Source organism: Hemiscyllium ocellatum, chromosome X, assembly GCF_020745735.1.
Source record: "Hemiscyllium ocellatum isolate sHemOce1 chromosome X, sHemOce1.pat.X.cur, whole genome shotgun sequence".
NCBI classification, from domain to species: Eukaryota; Metazoa; Chordata; class Chondrichthyes; order Orectolobiformes; family Hemiscylliidae; genus Hemiscyllium; species Hemiscyllium ocellatum.
The window spans coordinates 23,033,848-23,052,603 of record NC_083453.1 but is presented as its reverse complement, the minus strand read 5'-3'; the positions used below and the strand labels follow the sequence as shown (position 1 = coordinate 23,052,603).

At 40.0% G+C, this 18,756-nt stretch overlaps 1 protein-coding gene across 1 annotated transcript in view; it reads left to right on the top strand.

The window, feature by feature from the left end:
• The window catches only part of nemp1 (nuclear envelope integral membrane protein 1), a 38,926-nt gene extending 21,169 nt beyond the window's left edge, over window positions 1-17,757 (top strand). The window contains exons 3-9 of the mRNA XM_060821054.1: window positions 4,599-4,821; window positions 5,704-5,776; window positions 8,412-8,505; window positions 9,082-9,196; window positions 12,695-12,920; window positions 14,127-14,300; window positions 16,766-17,757. Coding sequence (XP_060677037.1) covers window positions 4,599-4,821; window positions 5,704-5,776; window positions 8,412-8,505; window positions 9,082-9,196; window positions 12,695-12,920; window positions 14,127-14,300; window positions 16,766-16,901 — 1,041 coding nt within the window. The 3' untranslated portion in view covers window positions 16,902-17,757. The remainder of the gene's footprint in view (window positions 1-4,598; window positions 4,822-5,703; window positions 5,777-8,411; window positions 8,506-9,081; window positions 9,197-12,694; window positions 12,921-14,126; window positions 14,301-16,765) is intronic.
• Window positions 17,758-18,756: the final 999 nt, after the last annotated feature.

Here is an 18,756-nt window from a genome sequence, read left to right as displayed (position 1 = left end):
GCTCTGAATACTATAATTCATAGATTGGTGGCTTGTAAACCCAAAACAATCCTGACAATAAAAAGAATCGTTACATCCCATTAGTTTGCTGATACTGAAGTGGGACGGTTCTAAGCAAGGATCTGAACCTGATTTTTTAATTAAATGAAACAAGGAACTGCAAATGCTGGAGATCTGAAACAAAAACAGAAATTGCTGGTGAAACTAAGTTCTGATGAAGTTACCACACTTGAAACTTTGTTTGTTTTCTTCTCATGGATGCTCTAGACCTGCTGAGTTTCGCCAACAATTTCTGGTTTTGTTTCTGATTTTTCAAAAAAAATTCTTCAGTAGGCTGTCTGTCTAACTTCCTGTAGAGAAAATGATTTTGATCTGCTTCAAGAAGACCACCATCATCCCAGTATCAAAAAAACCCCACATGCAATGTGCCTTAATGACTACCATTCAGTGGCTCTGACATCCCATCATCGTGAGGCGCTTCATGAGGCTGGTCATGGCACACGGCAACTAGAGCCTCCCAGCCTGCCGCAAAACCCTGCAATTTACCTTCTGACATAACAGGCCCACAGCAGACACCATGTTCCTAGCCCTACACTCATCCCTGGAACATCTGGACAACAAGGACACCTACATCAGACTCTTACTCATTGATTACAACTCTGCCTTCAACACCATAATCCCCTCCAGACTGATCTCAAAAGTCTGGGACCTAAGTCTTGACCCCGCCCTCTGCAACTGGATCTTCCGCTTTTTGACCCACACAGCACAATCAGTGAAGATAGACAACGGCACCTCCTCCATGATATCCCTTAAAACTGCCCCCACCCCAACGATGTGTTCTCAGCCTCCTACTGTACACGCTGTATGCCCACGACTGTGTAGCCAAATTCTGAATGAACGCTATCTACAAGTTTGCTAACTACAACACTGTGGTAGGATGAATATCAAGCAACGATGAGTCAGAAAACAGAAAGAAGATAGAGGGTTTGGTGTTGTGGTGCAATGACGACAACCTCTCTCTCAATGTCGGCAAAACAAAAGAACTGATCATTGATTTCAGAAAGAAAGATGGGGAACACACCCCTATCTACATCAATAGAGTGGAGGTTGAGAGGGTCAGATTCCTAGGAGTGACAATAACCGACAATCTGCCCTGGACTTGCCATGTTGATGCAACACTCAAGAGGGCACAACAACGCCACCTCTTCCTCAGAAAGCTTAAGAAATTTGTTATGTCCATAGGGACCCTCTCCAATTTTGACAGATGCACCATCAAAAGCATACTATCTGGGTGCATAATGGCCTGGTATGGCAACTTCTCTGCTTGGGACTGTAAAAACTACAGAAGGTTGTGTGCACAGCCCAGTCCATCACAGAGGTCAATGTTCCATCCATGCACTCCATTTGCACTTCTCACTGCCAACATCATCAAAGACCCTTCCCACTCTGGTAATGCTCTCCTACAACCTTTTCCATCAGGCAGAAGATACAGAAGCTTGTATCTATGGATGACAGTTTCCAGGAACAGCTCCTTCCCTGCTGTTATTAGACTGATGAGTGGACTCTCTAACTTCAAATAATGTTGATCTTGTTAATGTTGACCTTGTTTCATGCACCTGTGCAGTGTAACCTGTACGCCTCACTCTGTCTAAGCACCCTATGGTCTGTATGTCCTTGCTTACTACGATCTGCCTGCACTGCTTGCAAACAAAGCTTTTCACTGTACGTAGGTACATATGACTACAATAAATCAAATCAATTGAGCTTATGAAAATAATTTTGCTTGCTTTACAATTCTAATACCTACTTCAAGCATAGGGGAGCCCAAGCCAGCTTTGATATTGGCAGCAATTACAAATGGATTACTGCACCACTGAGACTCCACTTTGGGCTGCTTTTGGAATTGGCTGACAGTCACTCAGATTGTAAAGTACATATTGACACCACTGTATCAGTAATGAGTTACTGCAGAGGCCAGTCTTGAAAGTTTCTGATTCCATGACCAAAGCTACAACAGTTTCTTAAGTTCAGGGATTATTTCCTGTGCATCATGCAAAGTGGAGGATAGTTAACATGGTACAATATGATGTGTAAGATAAATCTGTTGTTTACGGCAATGTTTGATGGAGGGGAAGGATAATCAAATCATATCCATCTGGCCAGGTCTATTATATACAGCCATGAAAACCCAAATCTAATCCTCCTGATGTCCATGCTGATGCTGGCTTGGTGTAGAAGAATTGTGTCTGTCTGAAAGTGAGTAGAGCAGATTGTTGAAGCTGAGCGAGATCAGAGTCTGAGGAATTTGAGTGGCCGAAACAGGGAAGTAGACTGTGCAGTGTGAGACTGGTGATTGTTTGTGGAAGCATGTGTCTGATAATAACACAAACCAGTTGAATTGTCACAAATGAATACTCCTTTTTAATATTGTTTTATTTTGTTTCTGGAGCTTAGGCAGGCTGAATATTTACCCTTGTCATTGAAAAGAACTCCAACTAATTAATTTGATCTGTTAAAATGATGAATATTATTTAGCTTTTACATTCTGACACTGTCAGCTAATGTGGACTTGGGCTTTGGGGTTGGGTGAGTAGATTGGATCAGATTAATTTGATTATCCCACTGCACCAGCATGGAAGGAGTGGCGAGCAGCTTTGGTGAGACGAAGATGGGTTAGAAGAAGTGACATGAGATTTTGCAGGCCCTGAGAACTTGAGATTGTGCGAGAGCGAGATGGGAGAAGTTGTGGTTGTGCCGGAAGAAGAACTTGTGAATGCATATTTATTGCTTGTACACATTTATGATCTGTGTATGGTTCCTGGCTCTGTATAATCCACATTCTTTTCCAAGCATCTATTTAATGTTCAACCTATTTTATTTTTCTGCCTTTTTCAATCAGGTTTTCCCACAGTCACTTCTTCTGTAGCACAGTGGTTGCATTCTCGTGCAACCCCATGTGATTATAAAAATCATGCTTTAGAAACAGCACTTAAAGTGTTGGCGATGTAATCACGTTACAGTGAACGTTTTAGAAGTTCACGCTTTAGAAAGTATGCCCAATTCATCAATCGTGTTACAGCGAATTCGCGGTCACAAAATGTGTGTTATAGCAGAGCAATTGTATTTTTGAAGGGCATTGTGACTTTCGTTCAGCAGTTACATGGTTAACTGTAACTTTCCACACAGTTGTCTGAGTGAAATGATTCAAACATTTAGAAATGCTGAACAATGGCGTGCATATAGAGGCATAGAGATATACAGCACTGAAACAGACCCTTTGGTCTAACTCGTCCATGCCGACCAGATATCCTAACCCAATCTAGTCCTGTTTGCCAGCAGTTGGTCCATATCCCTCTAAAGCCCTTCCTATTCATTTCCCCATTCAGATGCCTTTAAATGCTGTAATTGTATCAGCCTCTACCACTTCCTCTGGCAACTCATTCCATACATGCACCACTCTTTGCGTGAAAAGGTCCCATTTATATCATTCCCCTCTCACCCTAAACCTATGCCCTCTAGTTCTGCACTCCCCCAACCTAGGGAAAAGACCTTGTTTATTTACCCTATCCATACCCTCATGACCGTATAAATCTCTATAAGGTCACCCCTCAACCTTCGACACTCCAGGGAAAACAGCTTATTCAGCCTCTGCCTATAGCTCAAATCCACCAACCCTGGCAACATCCTTATAAATCTTTTCTGAACCCTCTCAAGTTTCGCAACATCCTTCTGATAGGAGGGAGACCAGAAATGCATGCAATATTCCAACCTAACCAATGCCCTGTACAGTCACAACATAACCTCCCAACTCCATTACTCAATGCTCTGACTAATAAAGGAAAGCATACCAAATGTCTCCTCCACTATCCTATCTACCTGCGACTCTACTTTAAAGGAACTCTAAACCTGCACTCCAAGGTCTCTTTGTTCAGCAACACTCCCCAGGACCTTACCATTAAGTGTATCAGTCCTGTTCTGGTTTGCTTTTCCAAAGCTCAGCATCTCTCATTTATCTAATTTAAACTCCATCTGTCACTCCTCAGCACATTGGCCCATCTGATCAGAATTCCATTGTAATCTGAGGTAACGTTCTTTGCTGTCCACTACAACTCCAATTTTGGTGTCATCTGCAAACTTACTAACTATATCTCCTATGTTCACATCAAAATCATTTATTATAAAAAGTGAAAAGTAATGGACCCAGCCCCAATCCTTATGGCACACCACTGGCCACAGGCCTCCAGTCTGAAAAGCAACCCTCCACCACCACCCTCTGTCTTCTACCTTTGAGCCAGTTCTGTATCCAACTGACTAATTCTCCCTGTATTCCATGAGATCTAACCTTGCTAACGGTCTCCCATGAGGAACCCTGTCGAACGCCCTACTGAATTCCATATAGATCACATCTACCACTCTGCCCTCACCACTCATATAAACTTAAGAAAACACATATCTTCAAGTGTTTTGTGTAAAATCTGACTCAGTACAAACTGTAACAGTGTTGTTGTCTTTTATTGGTATTGGAACACTTATAAATAATGGACCTCTTAGAAATGTTCATCATGCTATCATGGTTCTTCCATTATTTATTTCCTTAGATCCGAGTGAACAGCTCTGAGAAATTTAAAGTGAAGCAAGTAGATGATGAAAAGGAGCTAGAAATTGCAGGGGTGTGGAGTTGGATTATCGAGTCGACAGCATCCATGTTAAAGGAGAAAGTGAATGAAACTTACATTAACGTTGATCTTTTCAGCAACAAATCCTGCTTTAAAGTGGAACCGAGCAACACTGAGGCTTGGTTTGACGTTCTGTTGACAAGACGTGAGTTTTTTTTTAATCAATTTGATCTGTCATAATTCCTTGCATTTCGCAATTGTGGTTGCAGCAGAAATTCACTTCCTTACTTTATATCTATGCTGCCATCTTCTCTCTTATTGAACGTCTTTCATAATGTTGATTGTTGCTGTTGAGGACTTTTTTTTTGTATAAATGTCTTGCCAATTGTTTCTATCCACAGGCAGTTTCCTACAAATTGAATCTGAAGCTTTGTAAACCAAGCAACGGTTTAAAAACAGGCCAAATCAAAATACTCTCTTGATTTTGGTGAAATGCTTCCTGGAGAGTGTGAGATATGTCCACCATATCACTGATTTTCTGAAAAACAGGGAAATATCACCCTACTGGAATCCTTCTAACACAGGCTAAATGGTTCCAGAATTATATTTTACAAGTAAAATAATACAAAGAAGCAGATTAACAAGCAAATTACAAAGTATATGTATATTCTTGAATATAAAATATTCCTTTTTTATTCTTCTCTGGACAACTGTCTCTCTGAGATTCAGTCAGTCTGTGGTGTATGTTAGATGCAGAATATTTCATTTTTATATGTTGAATTGCACTGAGGTCGATGCCGACACACTTCAGCCCTCTCCACAACCTAATCCAAATGATTGTGCTTCACATATGTTTATCTACAGGCTATTTGACTGTGGATTATGGAAACTGCTTCATCTGAACTTGGTCCTGCGTAAATGTTTTTGGGGGGATAAAACAACAGTCGGTTCTAAATTATTTGAACAATTCAGAAAGAAGTGGGGCTCTTTTTAAAAAGAAAAATCCTTTCTGGGTGAATTTTAAGTCTGCATATTTGTTGAACAACTTCATTGTGCATCCTTCTCATCTCCGTCCTATCCTTTCCAGGTTTTGATCCACAGCTGATCCTTATCTTCACTTTTGGGCTGCTGCTGTTCTTCTATTCTGAAACCTTAAGCAGGTAAGATAGAGGGAAGGAGTAAAATAATTTTGCACGAGCAAATAAATGTTAGAGACATGGCAAGCAAACTAGCTATGGTGATGGTTAATGTATTGTTTTTGTTAAAAATAAGTAGTTGTCTGCTATTTTCATGGGTATTGATTTTTTAAAAGTTTTGAATATCTTACTTCAGATATGATAGAAATCTGCTGTCACTTTTTTTTTTATGATAAGAGAAGGGAATGTGTTGGCCTTCTGAAAATATTGTGTAGTATTCTACATGAACAGTTCATCCCTGTCCCCTTGCGCAAACTCTTACTTAGCCATCTGCTCAAACGTAGTCATCTAGAGGTTTCTATCTTTACCAAAGCCATTTCGACCACTTCTCATTTCCTTTTTAACAGCTACGTTGTCCTGCTTGCTGCAAGTCCTTCTGCAGTTCACTCCACCTCTGCAAAATGTGTCTGTTTCCCCCCCGCCCCCCCCCAACCATCCTATTGTAATATTCTACAAATTCCAAATTTCTCTAGCCTTCCACCCATCTCAACCCAGGTACTGCACTTAACCCATTCAATAAATTTCTTGCCTGTCTTGGCCCTTGAGGTTCTTTTATCCCTACTGTTTCTATGGTATACTTCCTAATTCTATTCTTGAATCGAAACGTCACAGGATGGAGAACAATTTGTGCGTCAATGGCCTTATGTGCAACATTTAAAAGCAGCACAAGAATCTGATGCCTGAAACACTTTAGAAGTACATATCAAAAGTAGGTGGTGCATCTAAAAGCAATGCAAGACCCAGGCAGAAGTGGCAGCGCAATAAAAAGGCAGTGCCATTAAATGCCGCAAAATGCAGCAAAGCAAACCAAAACACGGGCAAAAGGCAATTGAACAGGCCGTGCAGCAAAGTGCATCAGAATGCACAGCGCATTTTAAACGTAATGCAGCACACATTCCAGGCAACCACAGCTGTGGTTGGGATGAATGGTGCATTTAAAAGCTTTGCAGGAATCAAGCAGCATTGGCAAAGCAATAAGGTGCATCAGAATGGGCAGCACGTTTTCAGCTTAAAGCTATGCACATGCTAGGCAACCACAGTTGTGTTGCAAAGTACATTGGGATAAACAGTGCATTTAAGAACCTTGCAAGAGCTCAGCAGCAATGGCATTGCAGTAAAGCACATCAGAAAAGGCAACACTGTTATACGCAATGCATGAGCCAAACAACAGCACCAAGACAGAGGTGAAGAAAATGTCAAAAAGTGACATCGACAACAAGCCCAGGAAGGAACAACAGAACAACTAACTCAGTTAAGTAATTCATTTGTTGTACACCTTTTAAGCTTAAAAGATAAACGAGTACATATAAATAGATCAGAATAATTAGCCAAATGTGTTAAATTAATATCTCTACATAGAATAAAAAATAAAGTCATTAATTAGATATTAAGATAAACGTTTGACAAATTAATACTAGGCCTAAAGTGAGTCTATTGGCTGTAGTTGAGTTCAAGGAACTTTAACATTTTAAGGATATAAAGGATAGTTTTCTGTAGAGTTAGTTGCAGAATACAGTCAGATCTTAGAGTAAAATTCAGGTGTGGTAAGGGGAGAGTGTGTCTCTGAGCCTGCGGGGTAAAGGGAACCAAGGGAAGATAGTGGAAGAAGCCTCAAGATGCATTCCTGCCCAACTTTGCATGACATAGAATCAAGGCAGGGAAATGAAATTAAGCTGGAGATTGGCGATGGTCCGACTTGAACAGATGAGTGAACTTGCAGGCTCAATAGCCTGTTGCTTTCATACGTTGATTGTTCACCAGTAGATTAATGATGTGACTTAATTATCTAAAATCTTACTGTCTTTTTCTTCTCATAACTGGAGGGTATAGTGAATGACAGCTATCTTCACCCCATACTCAATTTTTGCCCTTTTTTGTGTCCAACACCAAATGTAAGGTATGTGTAGATTTCTTCATCTTAAAGATAAAGACTATCTGTTTCCTTACTTGGCTTGATCCCACATCTCTTTCAGATTTTCCCTCATCCCCGACATTTCCAGATTTACCTTCTGATTGGTGGTAGTTCCAAATGTTGCGCTCTCATTGAGAGACCTATTTGGCTGCAACCATTTCTGCATGCCTCACTCGCTAAGGAGCCATTGCATAATCAGATTTGAATTCTTAATAGAATCTGACCAATTCTCTTTGTCCTATTGCTATGACATGACCGAGATTCATGTCCAGTCCAGTGAGTTTTGATCTGAGTAGGGCTTGCTTTCTTGCATGAATTTTAGAGCGGAGAGAATCTAGTGAATCTACCCCTGCTGCCTTTCCATGCCATCAAGTGAATGGCTCCAGACTTGAGGCCTGGTGTCAGTCAGTTGATCAAACTCTGAATTGGAATGTTGTGCTGAAGGTTGGGAAGAAAACATAGGAAAAGTTGACACAATAGGAAGGAGCATTTTTTTTTCTTTCAAAAAAAAGGCCAGATAGTTTTGAATTTTGGTTGCAGCAATAAGAGTTTTGTTGGAAGTCTGTTTATAATTTTTGGCTTTTTGTGTTTATAGAAGATACCAGCTGGTGCTAGGGGAGATATGCTGTCATGTTGGTGTTGCTGTTTTACATATAGATTAAACATATTTGACATTCTTCCTTTCAGGAGTCAGCTTTTCTTCTATACAACAGGAATGGGCTTTGGAGTTTTGGCTTCACTCCTCATTCTCGTCTTTGTCCTCGCTCGTTTACTCCCCAAGGTAGGTTGATGAGCACCTTTCCCTAGTGTGAAAAGTTTACTCATTTCTGTTTCTGTAACCTGTTTTGTGAGCATGACCTGGTACAGTAATTGAGTTTTTTTGTAATAGTGATGAATATCTGAACATCTTCACATTTTTTTGTAGCCGCTGGTGTTTCCAAACATAATGCATGCTTGGTACAAGGTGAAACCCGTGTGAAATGTTTCAATCTCCAAAGAGGAGTCATTTCTGTACCACTGTGAATTTTGTCTTTAAAATACTTTTAGTGAACTTACAATATGCTGAATTAAGAGGAGTTATCTGCTATGTGTATTGCTGAAGCTGGGTAGAGACATTCGAGTTACTGTTTTATCAGAGATACTGGTGTATTTGAATGGGATGGTTTGCTGGTTAAGGGATTATTGTGAAGATTACTTTGGGGAAGAACAAAATTGACTGTTCAGAAAGTTGGAGTTTTCCTTTTGTATCTGAATGTTGCTTTGACTGTTCCACGGTCCAGGATGAATGTTCCCCATGTAGTTAAACACCAAAGAAAATTGTTAACTTTTCAAATTTTTTTCTCCCTTTACTTTGTAGAAAAGTTCTCTCTACTTGCTGATGGCAGGCGGTTGGTCCGTGTCTCTGTATCTGATTCAAGTGACACTGCGGAATTTACGTTTTCTGCTAAGAGAGTGTTGGCAGTATGTTTTAGGTGAGACGGTTTACTGTTTTTAATGTAGTAGATATAGAATTTATTATAAAATGAATTCCAGTAGTTTGATTCCTGCAACATCTCCATTTTCTTGGTGCAGAAGGAGGCCATTTAGCCCATCATGCCTGCACCAGTTCTCGGAGCGTTGTGACTTGGTAATATTCCCGGTTTTTTCTCATAACTCTTCACATTGTTTGTGAGCATCCAATGCTCTTTTGAATGCCTCTATTGAATTTGCCTCCACCATGCATTCCAGATCCTAACTACTTGTGTGAAAAAGGTTTTTCCTGTGTTACATTGGCTTTTGCTCTGTTTAGACCCCTCATGATTTTGAAAACTTCTATCAGATCTCCAGTTAGCCTTCTTTTCTTCAAATAGACCCAACTTCTCCAATCTATCTTCATAATTGAAGTTTCTTATCCCTGGAACCTTGCTTGTAAACCTTCTCCACTCTCCAATTCATTCATGTTTTTCCTGAAGTATGGTATCCAGAACTGTACATGATACTCCCACTGAAGTTGAACTAATGCCTTATACAAGTTTAACATGATCTCCATTCTCTATGCTCCTATTAGTAAAGTGATAGCTTTCACTCTCATTTCAATAGGATTTTGCAGCGAGTGACCTTACCTTCAGACCATTACTTCAATTGTATAATTATATTGGTGTTGAGGTTAATAACCAAGGATGAATACACTGTCTTGAGATACTGAAACTACATTCTCTTACCATTGGATATAAAACCGTACCTACTGTGGTACTGGATAAACAAAACTGAGGCTAAGTCCTTTTTACTCCCAAGTGTTTTCTCCTTTCCATAAAAAAAGCGTGAATGAGGCAAACAGCCTCCATCAGGTTCTGAACTATATTTCCAGAGGAGAACTCAGTTTAATTGATTTGTGTTCTGTGTGAGGGACCAGATCAGAAACTCTCAAGCTCTAGTATTTTTTAACAAATGCATTTGTGGGAACAGAGCCAAAACTCACTCAGCTCTTGGGAGTATGTGCAAGTTGTTTCTGCTTCCATTGTGTGGGATAGTTGATGGGAGACGATAAATTCACATGGTGCCATTTGTCAATAGAATAACCATTGTATTGTACACAGCGGAAGAGGAATAATTGGCCAAATTGTGTGCTTGTTTAACTTTATCCAACACCCTTTCCTGAAGAAGGGCTCATGCCTGAAACATCGATTCTCCTGCTCCTTGGATGCTGTCTGACCTGCTGCGCTTTTCCAGCAACACATTTTCAGCTAGCAAGGATGTTGCCAGGATTGGAGCTACAGGGAAAGGCTGAATCGGCTGGGGCTGTTTTCCCTAGAATTTTGGCGGCTGAGGGGTGACCTTATACATTCATGAGGGGCATGGCTAGGGTAAATAGACAAGGTCTTTTCCTGGGATGGGGGAGTCCAGAACTAGAGGGCACAGGTTTAGGGTGAGGGGGGAAAGATATAAAACAGACCTAAGGGGCAACTTTTTCACGCAGAAGGTGGTGTGTGTATGGAATGAGCTGCCAGACGACGTGGTGGAGGCTGATACAATTACAGCATTTAAAAGGCGTTTGGATATATGTATATGAAGAGTTTAGAGGAATATGGGCGTGGTGCTGGCAAATGAGACTAGATTGGGTTGGGATATCTGATTGGCATGGACAGGTTGGACCGAAAGGTCTGTTTCAGTGTTGTACATCTGTGACTTTATTCCTCTAAGTGCTCTCTTTCTCAAAGTACAGTCTTCCTGCTTGATAATATTTACAAATTGGAAGTGTTGTTGACTTTTATGGATTTATATTACTGAGTCATTAGTGTGTTTTTTTTTGCCTAGGGAACTGATGTGTATCACATGGGAGGACAGTAGTGTAAAAAGCAAGAAAGTGCAGATTTTAATACTTGGAAAAATATTTCTGTTGTCTCCTCAGTGACACGTGACATTCGAGCTAGCTAGGTGACCAACTTCAGTATCTACCAATGCTTTTGTCAGCAGCAAACAGAATGTGAATTGAGAAGGAACCTGGTATTCACTCTTATTGTTTTCCCTCCTTTGTAATTGTTACAGTTCTTGAAGAGACCAATTAACTATTTAAGGAATGAATTCTCCAATGTCCAACAGAAATAACTGAAGGACAATTTTGTGCTTTAAGACTTTAATTGTAATAAACAAGCTAAAGTCAAGGTAGACAAAATATTGCATAACCGGCAACTAATACAGTAAGCTCAAGAAAAGATACCACTCGTTAACTAATGAACAGTTAAATATATGCTTGCCTAATGGTGACTTTGTAACTATCATCAATTGTTGTAAGAACCTATCTGCTTCACTAATGTACTTCAGGGAAGGAAATCACTCCTCCTTACCTGGTCCAGCCTACATGTGACTCCAGATCCACAGCATAGTGTTTGACACTTAATGGGCCTCTGAAATGGCCCTAGCAAGCCAGTCAGTTCATGTGCCAATTAGAGATAGGCAACAAATGCTGTCCAGCCAGTGGCGTCAACATTCCATGAATAAAGGAAATACTTTTGGTACATTTTTACTTTAACATCACCCTTCCAGTAAATATGTAGCCTTAAGGATTAAGTTTTTCAGCAGGCCCCCTTCTCTCTGGCAATGCTAAATTGAGTCTTCCAGTGTTCCTGGAAAATAATTTCATGTTGTCTTTGGAGTATCCTTGAGCCAACTTTTTAAAAAAATCTTTTGTGGGTGTCACTAGCTCGGCCAGTATTTATTGCCTGTCACTAATTGCTGCTTGTACTGACTGGGTTGTTGGGGCCATTTCAGAGGGCAGCAGCACATTGCTGTGGGTCTGGAGTCACATTTAGGCCAGACCAGTTAAGGATGGCAGATTTTCTTCCCTAAAGGGCATTAGTGAACACGGTGGGTTTTTATGACAATCAACAGTAGGGTTACATAGTTGCCATTAGGCTCGCATTTTATTCCAGATTTTTACTGAATTCGTATTGCGTCATTATGGTGGGATTTGAGCCAGTGCCCAGAACATTAGCCTGGGATTATGGGTTATTACCATTATGCAACCACTTTCCTCTAGTAGCAAGGCCCACTTCAGTGACTCCTTATTCCTTAATTGTCTTCCAGCAGAAAACCCATTCTGACGAGCATCCTGCTTGGTTGCTAATTCAAAATAAAACACAGGTTTTCCCACTGTCCTCCCCCCTCCTCCCCCACACCCATACCAAAAAAAACTTGCTCTCACTATCTAGGGCGAGGGGGAGGAGGAGAGAAAACAACAGTTGGTCCTGGTAAAGTACCACGTTTGTATCAGTAAAAAGATACTTTAACACTCTCTTATGCCTTCATTATTCTGCCAGCCCCCCTCACTTTGCCAAATAGTAGTGTTGAGTGTACCTGCCTCCTGTTAGCCCTTGGTTAATAGCACACTGCAAATGAGAAATTACCTAGACTGTGACATACAGATTATGAAGCTAAAACAGATATCAAGTAATTTTATGAAGGTTTTTCTTCCTGTACAATTGCTGTTTCAGGTTATGTGACAGTATCTGCCTTTGTCAGTTTTGCTGTCTGTTACAAGTATGGTCCACTGGAGGAGGACAGAAGTATCAATCTTCTAAACTGGGCCCTACAACTCATTGGACTGTTACTGATATACTTTGGTATCCAAGTACAACAAGTTGCTCTGGCACTCATCATTGTAGCTTTCTGCATCAAGAACCTAGAGCGTCCACTTAGGTGGATGTACACGACATACAAGTAAGTGTTTTGTGTAGAAACTCTTCCCTGAAATTTAAATAACTTAATGTTCAGCTGTGGGCAAATGGACAAAACCAGATTTGTTGTCCTTTTGTTTGGAACAAGTGAATCACATTGTTTGCTTTGTAGCAGAGTAATGCCAGGGAAAACTAAAACTAATTATAGAAGAGAATATCTTGACACTGGTTTTGGAAAAGGATTCATGACGCCAATGCTAGATGTACAGCAATAACATGGAGAACAGAATTTGAATCCAAGTCTTGATTTGCATTTCTACTTGAGATAATAATATGTTTACGCAGTGCCTTTTAATATAGAAAAACATCCTAAGGCACTTCAGAGATGTAATCACAAAATGATTTGCCAAGCCCATGAAGAAAACCAGGTAACTAAATGCTTGGTTGATGTAGTAGGTTTTAAGATGATTCTTAGAGGAATTTGGGAAGGGGTATTTTGAGGACACCAGTTTGTGTCTTTATACCAGTATCAAGTAACTTCCAGAAATTGTTCTGTGCTGCTTTCACTACATATTTGAGTGACTGTAATTGAACTGGTTTTTTTTCAGAAAAGTAAAAATGATAAAACAAAGGCATTGAGTTACACCCCCAAGGAATGCAGAGGTTCAAGAAGGCAGCTCACCACCACCTTTTCCAGAGCAGAAAGGAATGGACATTGAATTTTGAGCTAACCAGCAATCCCAAGAATGAACTCATAAATTGAGTTGTTTAATGAGAGTGCACGTTTCCAATAGGCATTAATGCATTGCTATGCAATGATGCCTTGCTTACATTGCTGACCCTGTTAGTATTGTACACTGTTTCATTACTGCAATGTTATGAAAGAAGGATAATTTAGAGACAGCACCTGGGGCAGGTCGTAAATAGGTAAAGGCCTGGAAATCATTTAATCATTTGTCCTTAAGATTGTTTAATGGCTCCTAAAATGCATAGAGAACTTGGCAAAATAATTTAGTTTCCCGTAAGGATTCTGGTCATTTGATGGACTGGTCCATCTGATTTGTCTAAATTCAAAAAATTTTTAAGTGTATAATAAACATATACTTTTAAAATCAGGTGATTTCGGGTACGTACTGAAGAGGAGAAAGTATTGATTGTTGCAAGGTAAACCCTAGAATTGGAGAAAAAGGGAAAAAAAACACTCCTTAATAATTGGTGACGTTTCAAAATTTTTAAACTCTAATTTTAGACAAGTGTTCAAGATAAGAGGCAAGCCAAAACCGCGAAAGCTTCTAACTGATGAGGAATATCAGAGGCAAGGAGAAGTAGAAACGCACAAAGCCCTGATCGAGCTGCAACACTACTGCAGTAGCCCTGAGTTCAATGCATGGAAAATGGTGTCCAGACTTACAACACCAAAGAGGTAATGCTTATCTTTAAAATGTATTTAAATACTCTTTCTCTATTCCCTAAGAAACATGGGCAAAAAGCCTGTTTCAGGCCCTCAAGCTGGTAGTTGGTTGATGTGCAAGACCTTGGATAACTTTTTTTTCCTCATTTCACCTTTTGGTTAAAGAAGCATCCAAGCCTTAGTTAATTATCTGACCTTGATCATACAACTGAGATCAGGTGTCATGACTCAATTACCTGAGACGCAATCACACAGCAGAGAGTCGTCTTTGATGATGGTAAGTATCGTAAAGGTCCCCATCGGCAGCTCCCTTTGTCTAGATCAAAGTGGTGCTGGAAAAGCACAGCAGGTCAGGCAGCATCCGAGGAGCAGGAAAATCGACGTTTCAGGCAAAAGTCCTTCATCAGGGCTTTTGCCCGAAACATCGATTTTCCTGCTCCTCAGATGCTGCCTGACCTGCTGTGCTTTTCCAGCACCACTCTGATCTAAACTCTGGTTTCCAGCATCTACAGTCCTCACTTTTGCTTAGCTCCCTTTGTCTACCTGTGTTTCTCTCCCTCTGGGCTTTCTCTCCATCTATCACTTACTCCTTTCACCCACTCTGGCTGTCTTTGGTATATACCAGCTTTTTGCTAGCTACTTTCTGAAGAAGGGGCACCAACCTGAAATGTTAACTGTGCTAGCTGTCCAAAGATGCAGCCGGACCTGCAGAGTTTCTCCAGCAATTTCTGTTTTTGTTGTATTTCCAACATCCACCTTCTTTATTTTATTTCAGCTACTTATGATGCTTGACAAGAGTGCTGGCTTACTTGCTTTCAAACCATGCAGGCATCCTTTCAAAACGCTGGCTTTAAAATGGTTCTTCCTCATTTCACAATTTACAAAACACAATAAAAAGATATAATCCTTGCATTAGTATTTTGGTATGTGCAGAAATTGAAGATTGTAAATGTGCCGTTTTCTTTGTGGGTTGATGCACGCAAGTTGAGTGTCAGCACTGTATCCAACTCCAAATTAAAACCCAGAAAAGCCTAAAAGATGAAATAATGAAGGGTGATCTGACCCATCAAGCCTGCTGCTTTCACAGACTGAATTTGCAAAATAATTTTTCCTAGCTTTAACGACATCCATCAAGATGGGAAGATGTCAGAGAACTTGATTCTTTTTTGTAAGAAAAATTCTAATTATTGGTCAAGACCCTGGCTTGACTTCTGCAACGTTCACTTGGTGCCATGTTGGAGAGATGCATTGTCTTTGCACCTACTTGTCATGGTTGGACGACAAAGTGTGAAAACTGCAATGTGCGAATATCGAGGAAGCTACGCTTTTTGGGGTGGGGGGTGGAGATCACACTTCATTCCCTAAGTAGTAAGTTCTGTAATGAAAGATCAAAGTGGCTGGCTGGAATATTTTATTATTTATCATTTCCTGGATATCAACAGTCCAGCATTTGTTACGCATCCCTCATAGTGCTCAAACTGAATATGTCACTGGGCCATTTCAAAGGGACAATTAAGAGATCCTCACTGTGAGTCTAAAGTCACATGGAGGCTAGATTAGGAAAGGATGATAGATTTCTTTATCTGAAGGACATAAATGAACCAGATGGGTTTTTATGACAATCAACAGTGATTTCATGAACACCATCACTGATCACCTTCAACACCAAATTTATTAACAGAAGTTAAATTTTACCAGCTGCTGTCTGAGATGCCAAGTGCATTGCTGAGTGAGAGATCACACAGGCAGAAAGCTCCTATGTTTGATCTCTGGTCCGGTATATAGTTGATCTCGTATGGCATGATGGTAAGAGTGCTGAAACTGACCTCCGTACTCTCCGCTTTGGAGAGTTAATGCCAGCCAGGGTTTCTCCTTCTAGCTGTGCTCTAATGACATATTGAAAACTGTGGCTGTGGACACAAGGAGAGGAAGCTGGGTCAAAAGATCCAGTTTCAAGTCCCACCCGCCTCTGAGGCATGTCATAACATGTCTACGCACATTTGATTAAATATATTGGGGTCTTACGATGCAGCTGTGGTGTCCCTACCTCTGCGTTCCAGATTCAAGCTTCACCTGCTCCGGAGGTGTGTTGTATCATGTCCAAGCAAATTGATTAAAAATAATTAAAATAAAAGGAAGATAGGATCCAGTTGTCATTGCCCCTCTGTTGAGCTGGCTGCTGTCATACACAATCTACAGATACAAACGATAAGTGTCTTGTTAGATATCAGACGCCTCTTGATAGGGGAAGGTGTGTTTGCATAATTTGTGGATAAAGTGATTCTAGGACCAACTGATGCTCTTTCTAAAATTGTCAGTTTGTCTTTTTAATAACTGCATGAAGTGTTGTATTTTGAAATTTTCAAAATGTTTATTGTATGTTTTTTAAAAATCTTATTTGTAACCTTTTTTTGTTTTTTTTTAATTGTTAAGTTTGGGACATTGGTATAACAGTGGAATCTATGTCTCATCTGCAGATTTGCTGACTTTGTTGAAGGAAAGTCTCATCTCAATCCCAACGAAATTTCTGTTCATGAACAAGAATATGGATTAGGTGGATTATTTTTAGAGGATGAAATCTACGACAATGGTTTCGATGATGACGAATCTTGAGACTGGGCCTAGATAGTACATGTTCCCCAATCGGAGTGAGATCTGTGTGTCAAAACCAAGCTCGCTTCCATACTGGAGGAAGCTGCTTGTGCTGCTTCATGCTTGACTTGTCGTTTGAAATACTGAAATGATCAAAAAGACAAAAAATTGCAAATGTACATTCAGCAATTCATTTAATTCAATGGAATGTTTCCAAACTGGACTGGATTAGAAGGACTGAAACTGATGTGCTATGTGCAGCAAGTTTGGATTAAGTTTGCAAAAATACTCTCAAAGGTTTGGTGTAGTGTTCCTGAATTTGGTCCCTTCTCAGGTGTTTCTATTTTTAATGACTTTACTGACCAGTCCTTGACTTTTAAGAATGTCACTGATGCACTGCTTGGAGTTCAAGAAAACCAACAGACATAAATACACTGTGGAAACAATAGTTGCTATGATTTATAGGGGTGGGAAATGAAAACCACAAGTAGCAGTTTTGAATTCTTTTAACTGAGAGAAATCTTTCAAAAGCCTAATTGAATTTTCAAAAATTTTTAATTTTTTTCTTATCTAAATTTAGCTTCCATAAAATACATTTTACTTTGAAACTCTGACAGCACCACTTTTTTTCTGTTTATTGCTTATCATTGGAAAGGTTGGATACAGACTATACAAGTTTCATCAGTTGAATAACTGCGTGTACAGTGGAGGCAGATTTTGGCAGCTCAATTGTTACTATTTGATTTTTTTTTAAGTGAACTATTTGCTATTGTTTTAATGTCAGTTTCTTACTGTGTGCTTTATACAAAATGTGAACCTTTAACTGAGAATATACAGATTAACTGTAGCGATATATTCAACCAGATTATATCAACTCTGATGTCACCAAGTTGCCAAGACTTTGATGTTTGTAATTTATACATTTGCAAACAACACCTTTCATCATCAGAGCTCCTTTTTCAAAACATGAAGCAGTACAGTATAAGGAATTGTGACAAGTTTTTCTTGTAGCAATTGTCATTTTTAAACTATTTGATCACACGTTGGGAGTCTTGTTCCTTTCCCTGATGCTGCATGGGGGTTAGATTTAATATTTTAAAAAAGTGAACTATCTTTAGCTGGATGACAATATCTTCTGTTCTTAAAGTAGCTTCAAAGCAAATCAGGTCCAGTAACATTTTTTTTAAAAATTCTTTCACTGGATATGTTCCATCATGGGATGTAGCACCACTGGCAAGGTTAGGATTTGTTGTCCTTGAAGATAATGGTGAGCTGCTGTCTTGAACCATCTGGTGCAGGAGTACATAACCTTGGGCATTCCTTCCCACAATAGTGAAGAAAGAGCGATACAGTTCCAATTGCGGATGGTGTGTGATGTGGAGAAAACCTGCTGTTGGTTTTTCTGCGTGTCATCAGCCCTTTGTCCTTCAAGGTGGTGGAGGTCACCTGTTTGGAAGGTCAAAGGAATCTTTTTGAGGATAGTACATTGTGTCACTTCTGTCTTTTGGCATTCCAAACAATGAATGTTGAAGGTGGTGGATAAGGTGTTGATCAACTGTCTGTTTTGTCCTGCATAGCCTCAAAGAGGAATATTTAAATTTGAGATGGAGTGCTGATCGAGGGCTGCTTTGTCTTCAGTTGTTGGGTGTGGGTCTACCTCCACCAAACGGACAGTTCACGAAAGCTGCTCATCATTATCTTGAAGGTAGCTCGGGATGGGAAATAAATGCTGACCCAGCCATCAAAGCCACCACATCTCATGAAAGTCAAAATTCTGGTTGAGGCCATGCTCATCCAGGCAAATATTATATTTCTTCACATTACTGACTTGTGCCTTGTAGACAATGGGCAGGTTTTGGGAGCCAGGAGATGAGTT